The sequence below is a fragment of the Euphorbia lathyris genome, chromosome 9 (genome assembly GCF_963576675.1).
Source record: "Euphorbia lathyris chromosome 9, ddEupLath1.1, whole genome shotgun sequence".
Taxonomy (NCBI): Eukaryota; Viridiplantae; Streptophyta; class Magnoliopsida; order Malpighiales; family Euphorbiaceae; genus Euphorbia; species Euphorbia lathyris.
Genome location: NC_088918.1, coordinates 65,596,274 through 65,606,948, shown reverse-complemented (window position 1 = coordinate 65,606,948; position 10,675 = coordinate 65,596,274). Strand labels below are relative to the sequence as shown.

Sequence of the window (10,675 nt, the reverse complement as noted above, 5' to 3'; positions counted from 1 at the left end):
AATCTGCTGAGTAATATCTTTCTAACCTTAAACTCCTTTATTTATATATTGCTTGCTTAAACAAAAACTGACCAAGTAAAGAGGTCAAGCTGAGTTGTGCGCATTGAATATCTGAGCTCAGGAATAGACTCTAAGTGATATCTCCTGACTCAAGTAAAGAAACTGACCTAGTCACCAGTTGACTAAGCCATTATCTTGCCATTCACTCAGCGCCGCTGTTAAAACCTTTTTCTCACGAAAAAGAAGTCTGCCCTGAACAAAAATTTTGAATAGTTCCTAACCCCCCCTTGGAACTATACTTGTAACGTTGTAAGGGACCAACAATAATGTCATAATTGAGAATCTAAGAAAATAATTGAATAAGCATACTGTATTAAAAAAAAAAAAATTGCTATATTTTCTTTTTCTCTATATGTTTACCCCTTCTTGTCTTAAATTAATCATAGGAAAAATAGAAATAAAAAAGAATTATATAGACAATATAAAACTATAAACAAATTAGAAGTACTGAGAGTAAGATAAAAGACTAATTGTGTGGCAACTTATAATAGCCTTGAACAAAGTCCGGAGGAAGAAAGTGAGCATGGAATGAAGCCGTCGAGCTTGAGAGAAGATGAGGAGACGAAGAGTAAAGACGAGCTGATACAAAGACCGGCGATCATAAGGAATGGAGACATCAAATAGGAAGCAAGGATGGAGACTAACATGCAAAAATGTAAGAACTGAGGCAAGTATATTGCCCAGAAACTCCTCTTCAATAACGTTTTCGCATCGCATGTCTATTTCCGTTTTCTTGCTATGCTTTGAAGACTATTTTTAGAAACAACATTGCCCAGTTTCCATTTCCATTCAACATACGATGGCAACATAGAAGATAAAGGAAAATAATATAAAAGAATAAGCAACATCATCTTTCGCACTCCCTGCTTTCATTTGCTCAACATAGCTAATGGCTGCTCTGTACAAAACTTGATAGCAAGCTCAACTCCTTGCTAGATGATTAAACAGCCAAATTCATCGATCCGGTCATCGTTCAATGATACTTTCTGCAATGTTACATCCATTTACATTTAAAATTCCACTTGTTTAGTCTAGAAAAATCAACAGATTCCTGATCATAAAATCTATCAATGTTCAGCAAGACAAGGCAACTTATGTATGACGACTCCGGCAAAATTGAAATACCACCAGGTGTAAGCAGCACATAGTAATTTCCACCAAAGTGAGAATGCCTTTCTGATTATGAAAATTTAATTTCTGAATGATGAACTTACAAGCTTCCATGTCTCTATTTTCTCTAGAGACCAGCATTATAACATGGATACCGAATAAGCTTAAAACTGATGGCATTGGTTATGATCTACCATCTTGAAATTGCATAGCCGCTAATTTATAGGTCTGCTGCGCAGCCTCTCGTTTGAATAAAATGGATTTAATCATCATGAAAGCATTCTCTAGCTTCCATATAGTTCTTTTTTTTTCTGTGGGTAAAAGCGGCACCCTGACTATCTGGCACAATGCTGGTAAAGGAAAATCCACAAAAAAAAAGGAAAAGAATTATCTTCAAACATTAATAGATAGACCTTTTGACTCCAAATGTACGAAAGCAAAGAACTCGAAACATTTTAAGCAATCAAACAGCATGCTCTATTAGGCATGTCTAGTTTTAACAGCCACGGTTCATAGGTCAGCGCATTTATGGTGCCTCGTTTTGAAGTATATGCTATGAGTACCAAAAAACTATCATGCTACATGGTATGCATGCAAGTATGAGAAATATTCAGCAAGGAAGTTGAAAATCACATCAAACTTATTAACGTACCACTCAACAACAGACGCGATATATTCACATCATTCTGTCTCTGGTGTCTCTGCAACAATTTCATTGAGATCTAGATCTACCAAAGTCTCTTTTCCAAAGAGTGAAAACAGCACAGTTGCCTGCAATAAGAGAAGTCAATCCTGTATTATATTGTTTTACTAGGATGGGCTTTTGTTTAGAGAAAACAGAGGGAGAGCTGAGTCAGTAGTAATTAGGACATCATACTGAGAGAAACTGAGGTCCTTTCAAACAACAGATAATTTTATTGATGTGATAAAGCTATACCTTTCCTGTCTTGCGACTTATTTTCTTAACCGTCCCCACAAATTCTGCAAAGTTTCCAGACAAAACCCTAACAGTTGAACCTGCAATCAGCCGCTTGCTAGTTCTTTTTTTAGGTGTACCCTTTGCTAGGGGGTCTGTAATTTTTTTGGATCGTCCAACTGGCTTTGTAATATCTTTGGCAGCTGACTTTGAAGAGTTGAGGACTCCCTCGTCTTGCTGCTCTTCATCGGAAGCTTGGTCAAATTTTTCTTGCTCCTCCTTTGCTTCTTGGAAGATCTTTTCCATGTCCTCAACTGATACTGGCCTTGGCCTGTTGATTTGTCTTTTCCTGTGCAAGCAAATTATCTTCGCTGTTAAACAATTTGTTTTAAATGAAAAAGTGAGCGCATCAAAATGCCATAGATGCCCACAAACAAAGCTGCACATTTTGGTCCATGTAAAAAGAGTTTCCATCACACTTCAGAGCAAATAAGAAATGCAATGCATCAAACCCCCCAACCTACCCCCAACCCAAAGAAAATGAACTAAAAGATAGCAACAGGAAAAGTCTGCGCAGTTTCTTAAGCTATCCTGTGAAAAGGCTCAAGTGTTTCTGTTGCACATATGCTGAATGCATTTGGTATTTCACCAATTAAAATTGCAATAGAGTTGTCCTTTCTCTGTTTTGCAGTGTATTACGAGGCATTTAATAATCAGCTTACACTTTAACTAGGACACGGTTCCAAATTCTATTGCAACCTTACCAGGAGCAGTTGAGTTATGGTGCAATGTTGATTTCTTGCTATTAGCACATTCTTATTATGGGCATATGACTGCTTAACGATTGGAACAAATATTCCAGACTCCAGAACAGATTTTCAATCTCCTAGAGGCGAAGGATGGAAATGCCTATTGCATGGCAAATATATTATTAAATACCCTGGCTCTGATGCATTGTTATTTCTTGCAACTGGGAGAAAACAAAATACATTCTCAAGGAATCTAAAATGCTCAGCAACAATGCCTACTCATCATACAACCCTCAACGGAAGTATATATATCGACATAAGAGAAAAATGTATTGACATAACAGGTCTTCTCACAAGAAAATCTTTGATTTTCCTTGCTTTTCCTGTTATTCGAGTCACATATCCTTGAAGCTCAATAGTGATTTGTAAGAGATCATCCAAACTCCCTTAATTCTCATTGACTAAAAATTCATAAGTAACTAGACAAGAATCCTACATACATAAGAATGTTTATTTAGAAAAACTCCTAAATAATAAGGCTCCTAAATAATCAAACTCTCTAAATAATAAAACTCCTGAATAATGAAAATCCTTAAATAAAAATAACTCCTAAACATTAGAATATTAAATAATAAAACTTTCTAAACAAAATACAAACCCTAGTATCTATACATTACTCCCCTCTTAGACTAGAGCTTATCCGCAAGCTCAAACTGAGGAAGGGGTTCATCTTCATCATCCTCTAGGATCCTCTTGTTCTAGCCTATAATATCATAAATGTTCTCTTCTTCCATATGGCATGCAGTTAATTTTACCTTGTCCTTCTCTGTTGTCCATTGGTTGATGAAAAATTGTTCACGTACACGAAACCATTTCAAAGAATCCCTAAATCCATTATAGGAAGGAAATTCCGACATGTTGCATTTAGGATGATTGCAGCTCCATGTACAGCAACTTCAACTTGATAAGTTCCGAATGATTCAGCCTGGACTGGTTGGTGGTTGTCTTGTCTGTGATTACACTCTCTTCAGGTCTCATTTCCAAGTTGTTGTATTTAGGAACAGTTTCTCCTCCATGCGCCTTCACTACATGTTCATCAAATAATTCCAATTGCACTAGTTTGTGATTGATGTTAGTTGCAACCCCTATGATCCTTTTTTTCTGTAATAGCAGAGTGTGACTCTAACCACTGCTCTTGAATATTGTCACCAGCTCTTTGACTCTAAATCATGAATCTTAGCCATCAATTGATTAACATCACCCATGACGCCCGGCTCTGATACCGATTTTTTATTATGGACCACAAAATAGGATCTCGTCAGGGTTCTTTTCACAAGAAAATCCTTGATTCCCTTAATTTTTTCCGTCTTCAAGTCAATCCTTGAAGCTCAATGGTGATTTGCAAGAGATTATCCAAACTCCCTTAGTTCTAATTGATTAAAATTCATGAATTGATTTTACTGAATATGACCTTCCCCTATAAATAGACAAGGATCCTAAAAAAATATTTATAAGAATCCTTATTTTAAAAAATCCTAAAAATAAGACTCGCTATATAATAAAACTGGTAAATAATGAAAATCTCTAAATAATAGAACCTCTAAAAGTATTAAAAAGATTAAAAGAACCAAACTTTCTACTACCTAATATAATTGACCTGAGATTTTCAAGTTGTGGAACAACTTTGACATTTCCATAAAACCATATATGCCAATGAAATCATAAAACCAGGGAACAGCCATTGGACATAGATTTGTGAAGAATGTCTAACAAGTAACAACTCTTTACCATAGTATATCATATAATTCTCGAGCAATGCTAAAATACTCACATGATTTTTGGGAATAAAACAACGGTTACATAAAACATTGGGATAAAAAATATGCCGAAATTTTCTAGTAAATGCAGCAACAGAGTCAAAGGAAGCACTCACGTATTTCCAACTCTTGAACCAACAAAACCACCAACTCCATTGCACTCTCTTATGAAGTCATGTATCTCTCTGTTTAATACGCACCATAGAAAAACACATCCTGGAAATATAGGCTTTGATTTAATTGAGAAAGTACCGTTTTTCAATTTGTTCCTAAACTTGACAGATGGAGCATAGACCTGCAAACAAACACTTCGGTATCAGGAAAGACAAAATAAATTTCGAATTGCAAATTTCATCTTTCACGCCAAACAATCAGAATTTAGGAATCATAGAACAAATAGAAAAATCCACCTTAAATTCCAGGTCAGGATAGTCCCTGGCCAGCAAGCGAGCAATTAGATCGGCGGTGAGATCGCTATTTACTCTAGCGACCTTAACAGCATACCATTGAGGACCCAAATCCGCCAGATTATCAAGGTTGAGCGCTTCACCAGCAGTAACTACAACTTTCTTGGGCTTTTTGATAAGCCTTTCCTCTACTTCTTCTCTCCAATTGTAACCGGCATTGCTTTCTCTTCTCTCGTTCCTTAGTTGCCTTCTCTCTTTAGCAGTTAGCTCCTGTTGCTGGGCATTAGTTGAGGAAATAGCTGCTGCTGTAATTGATGAAAGGGCGTGTTTGGTTATAGGAATTGGGAAGGAAATGAAGGGGATTACAGGGAGAGGGAGAGAACGGAAGCAAGGACTCCATTGAAGAAGAAGCCCTTGCTCCATCTTTGCTTTGATTTGGAGTATGTAGTGATTTTGGTGACGAAGATATCTGAACTTTGCCGGGTAGGATAATGTTTTCTTAGGATAAAGGTCCTATAGTTTTATTTTGTTATTATTCTTGGCTTAATATAATACATCCTAGCCCTTAAAAATGTTTTTTTTTTTTAAGTTTTATAGAACTTTTAAAATGTTTTATTTTAGGTGACGAATTAACTTTCTAAAATAAAAAGATTTAAAAAGTTAAAATGTGTATAAATTAGAAGTTTATTTTAATGAGTGGATTAGTGGCTTTAAACAAATTTAGATAATACAATAACAATAAAGCTTTAGTCTCGAAATGATTTGGGGTTGGCTAACATGAACCATCATATAAAACTGTGAAATCAAGTCGTATCGGCGATATAAATTCTCTCCATCCACTCCCTCCTATCCATTACCATATTTTCCTCAATCCCCACTAAACTCATATCATTTTCTATCACCCCTTTCCAAGTTTGCTTAGGTCTTCCTCTACCCCTCACTATTACATCCCTTTGCCACTCTTAACCGGCGCATCAAGCGCTCTTCGTCTCACATGGCCAAACCACCTTAGTCAGTTTTCCCTCATTTTATTCTCAATAGATGTAACCCCTACTTTTTTTCATAATTATTTCATTACTCACCTCGATCCTTTCTCGTATGACCACACATTCATCTCAACATACGCATCTCCACCACCGACATCTTATGAATGTGACAGGGTTTCACCGCCCAACACTCTGTACCATATAAAAATGCTAGTCTAATTATCGCACGGTAGAATTTTTCCTTCAATCTATCAGGCATGTTGGGGTCACAAAGGAAACCCGTAGCACTCTTCCACTTCGTCCAACCAGATTTAATCCTATGAGCAACATCTCCATCTACTTCTCCATCCGTTTGGATAATAGATCCTAAATACCGGAAGCAATCCGAGACCTAGACAACTCTTTCATCCAGGGTGATTGTCCCCGCCTCCATAGTCCTATCACCGCTAAATTTACACTCCAAATATTATGTCTTACTCCGGCTCAACTTAAAGCCTCTAGATTCCAAAGTTTGTCTCCATAGTTCCAACTTCCTCTCCACGCCTGCTTTCGTCTCACCAACCAACACAATATCATCTGCAAACAACATGCACCATGGTATACAATCTTGAAGTGAACTCGTTAGTTCATCCATAACGGTGATAAAAAGAAATGGGTTAAGTGCGGAACCTTGATACACTCCAATCGTAATAGAGAACTCTTCAGTCTTTCCAACACTTGTACGTACACTCGTGCACGCTCCCTCATACGTGTCCTTTATGATGTCAATATATTTCCGCGAAATGTCTTTTCTTATTAAGGCCCACAAAAGTACTTCCCTTGGTGCCTTATCATATGCCATCTCCAAGTCAATAAAAACCATATGCAAGCCTTTCTTCTTATTTCGATAGTGCTCCATTAATTGTCTCATTAGATGAATGGCTTCCATAGTTGATTTTCCTAACATAAAGTCAAACTGGTTTTCCGAGATCTTCACCGTCCTCCTTAGCCTTTGTTCGATCACTCGCTCCCAAAGTTTTATAGCATTAATTTGATTCCTCGATAGTTGGCACAATCTTGGACATCACCTTTGTTCTTATACAAAGGGATTGGGATGCTTTTCCTCCATTCTGATGACATCTTATTGTTTCTCCAAATTTTGTTAAAGAACGTCGCCAACCATTCGATTCATCTCTCTCCCAAACATCTCCAAATCTCAATAGGGATGTCATCATGTCCTACTGCTTTCTTCAATCTCATCTTATTTAGAGGGTGTTTGTTTTACCTTTTCGGATGAGCGTTTAGCGTTTCACTCCAAACCGCAGAAAATACAACGTTTGGTTAGGTTTATATAACCGCAGCGTTTAGCATTTTCTCTAGAAACTGCATCATTTTTTAGCGTTTCACGAAACGCTCATATTTGGAGCTTTTCCTAAATAGTTGTTTGTAGTTATTTGTTATTGATAAAATTATTATTCTTATTTCCAAAAAATATGTTTATTCTTTAACATTATTTATATTTCTACAACATAATTACCGAAAGAACAAGGTTTTGTTGCATTCAATAAATTTTTTATTTTTTATATAGATTATTTTTATGAATTTGTGTAACACATTTTTATTTTATAATAGGATAAGGTGCAAAAATATCCATAACATTTATAACTATGAGTAATTTTACTTTTAACGTCTAGAATGATGCAGTTATGCTCTTAATGCTGGCAGCCAATATCAATTTTACCCCTAACATTGACAAGTTGTGTCAATTTGAGAAATAATTTATCAAACTACCTTCTTGGTCATGAATATTGTCATCTATACTTCACATGTGTACTATTTTATCATCATTAGGAACAGATCGCAAACATATGATTAGACATGAATTTTTTTAAAGAAAATAAAAAAATATACTGTCTTTTGTACGAGTTTGATAAAAACAATTCAAATATTTCACCAAATTTATAGATATTAATTTTCAATTTTATTATTAAATCACAAAAAAAAATATGAAATCTACTAGTGATGTGTGCAGTTGGTGTAGAATAAGAAATAAAATATCTATATTTTCTAATATTTAAGTAGCATGGCAACCACATTATTTTAAATAAGTTTATGGAAAATAAATTATTTTAAGAAAGTGAATATATCATTTTCAATGAGTAAATTATTTAAAAAAAAAAAAAGCTCAATGAGTAAATAAAATGTTTCTAATCTACAATTAATTTTTTTTGATAAGTAGATATATGTGATGTACTATGAGACGACGTGGTGGCTCTGTTAGGGTTTGATTTGTCGACACCCTTATCTTCTGCACCTCCGCTCTTCATGTCTCGTCGTCGCTCCGATCGGCCCTGTCATCGCTCTCCTGTTCTTGCTGTGGGTGGCGAGGTTCATGGTTTGATCGCTGAGGTTCTCCTTCGCAGATCTGCGACTGCCGCTCGTCTCTGACTGGCGTCTTCCCTTCGTCCGCCGCGGATCTACGACAACTCCACTCGTCTCTGACTGGCGTCGTCTTTTCGTCCGCCGCCGACCCTTGCTTTTCTTCCGCCGTTGTTCCCTGTTTATTCTCTTGCGATCTGCGGCTGTTGCAATGCGTTATTAATTAAAGCTTTTTAAATTTAATAAAATCAATTAATAATAAATCAGGTTATATGAAGTGATTTCCCCTGCGCCCTTACCCTGTGACTAGGGTTTTTGGATGATTTTACCCTAAGTTAGGGTTGAAGCTTTGTATTTTCCATCAATTCCCCTGTAATTCCGATTCAATTCTCTCTGCACCCTTGCTCTTGACAAATTCTGATTACCTTCGTTTGTCATTAATTAACAAATTTGCAGAGTTCTTGGTTGATTAAGCGAACTCGATGGAGGATTTATCGAGAAATTGCCTTCAATTATCCCTCGAAGAGGAGGAAACAGCACCGATTGTCATTCCTGAGTGGGAGACGGCCCTAGTTTATGATTTGTGTTGGAGTTGCGTCAGCAGGTTTGGTACTGAGAAACCAATAAACGTAGAGGGGATGAAGGTAACACTGTCAAAAGTTTGGAAGCCGATGGGAGGCATGGCGATTGTTGAGTTAGAAAGTAACAGATTTCTTTTTCAATTCAATCATATCTTCGATGTGAATGTTGTCTTGAATGGAGGCCCGTGGACCTTTGAAAATAAGCTATTGGTTCTAAGAAGAATGGAGAGGCAGGAAGAGCTTTTCAACATACAGCTCAATGAAACCGCTTTTTGGATATAATTGCACGACCTACCTGGAGGTTTCCGATCAGAAAAGATAGCAGTTGCATGTGGAAAACATTTGGGAGTGGTACTGAAGACAGACCTGCGTGACTATGTGGAAGCCTATGTTGGCTATCTTAGGGTACAGGTGGTTTTGGATGTTCGTAAGGCACTTAAACGCAGAATGAAACTTGGCACCTCTAACTCCAGTTGGGTATGGGTGAACTTTAAATATGAACGGTTACCCCATTTTTGTTTCTATTGTGGACTCTTGGGACATAGTGAACGAGATTGTGCGGCTTACAGGGCTCTCCAAGACCCGGACCATCCTACATTATATGGGGCTTATTTACGAGCTCCTCCCTGACGATTCCAATGAAACACATCTCCTTGGTTACATGATGCACCTATCTTGGTAAATAATGATGGACCGGATAAATCCAGTGAGAATTTGGAAGTACTGAGACTTCAGGCCAAGGATCGCAGTGCAGAAATAGTAAGAATGGAGGAGGAAGGTCAAGTTTTTATAGATCCAAAATGCAAAAGACAAGACAACGAATCAATTCAACATATAGAGATGGAAGGCATTCAGATTGAAACAGAGATATCGGCAGGCTCCATTGAAGGGGCCAGCCGGAAGCCATGATTTGCCTCAGCTGGAACTGTCGGGGAGTGGGCAACCTCGACACAGTTCGAGAGCTCAAGGAGCTCATCCAGGTCCACAAACCTACCATTATTTTCCTAATGGAAACCATGGTGGGGTCGAATGCAATTTTACAGTTACAGAATTCAATTGGTTTTGATAGACATTTTGCAATTAGTAGTGTTAGAGGGGGAGGTGTGTTGAAACACCTTTCCACATAATTTTTATTTGACAAAATTGTTTAAGTATAATTTAAAATACATATTCTAAACACACTAAGTTTGAATGCTTTGATTTATTCTACTAATGTGTTTGTTCAATGTTGAGTTAAAACTGTTATAAGACATAAGAATCAAAAGGCCCAAGCCCAATACGGAAGCCAAGGCCCAAGTCAAACAACTCAGTACAACTCGGCCCGCGTGTGTCAAGACGTTGCCGTTTCGAACAAAACGCAACTCAGCATAAGGAAGGATCTAGAAGACCTTCGGGAACAACTTCAAGATGAAGCTGCGGAGTAGTCTCGACAAAGCGTACAAGACATCAGCTGGCAAAGGAAAACTTCCAGACAAAGTATTTCCCCTTTGGGTAAAGTTCAGACGACACAGTATGCTGTCCAGTTGACTTTACCATAAAAGGAGAGACAGTCTGCTGAGCTGACCGAGGACATAAGATACACAATTCTGATTGGCCGAGAGCTCTGAGCAAGTCAGGATGACAACGACAGGTAGCCGTTTCCCTCCAACGGTTATTTCGAAATTTGAAATCACCGATGCCCAGACGTCTCT

At 37.4% G+C, this 10,675-nt stretch overlaps 1 protein-coding gene across 2 annotated transcripts; it reads right to left on the bottom strand.

Annotated features, from left to right (window-relative positions):
- Positions 1-454: 454 nt before the first annotated feature.
- LOC136206484 (uncharacterized) lies at positions 455-5,564 on the bottom strand. 2 transcript variants are annotated; one of them, XM_065997549.1, is made up of 5 exons: positions 5,063-5,564; positions 4,769-4,947; positions 2,108-2,435; positions 1,823-1,941; positions 455-1,520 (listed from the first exon to the last, which is right to left on the bottom strand). In XM_065997549.1, the coding sequence occupies exons 1-4, from the start codon at positions 5,480-5,482 to the stop codon at positions 1,852-1,854; spliced, it is 1,017 nt and encodes a 338-aa protein (XP_065853621.1). In that variant the 5' UTR covers positions 5,483-5,564; the 3' UTR covers positions 455-1,520; positions 1,823-1,851. The 2 variants fall into 2 exon arrangements, with proteins under 2 accessions (XP_065853621.1, XP_065853622.1); XM_065997550.1 differs by having other exon boundaries at positions 455-1,046.
- Positions 5,565-10,675: the final 5,111 nt, after the last annotated feature.

Excerpts from the sequence above, each read along its gene's own strand:
- LOC136206484 (XM_065997549.1), bottom strand. The coding sequence starts at position 5,482 with ATGGAGCAAGGGCTTCTTCTTCAATGGAGTCCTTGCTTCCGTTCTCTC. Across the intron at positions 4,948-5,062 it reads ATCCTGACCTGGAATTTAAG|GTCTATGCTCCATCTGTCAA; the intron begins GTGGATTTTTCT and ends GTTTGTTTGCAG. Across the intron at positions 2,436-4,768 it reads GGTTCAAGAGTTGGAAATAC|GAAAAGACAAATCAACAGGC; the intron begins GTGAGTGCTTCC and ends TTGCTTGCACAG.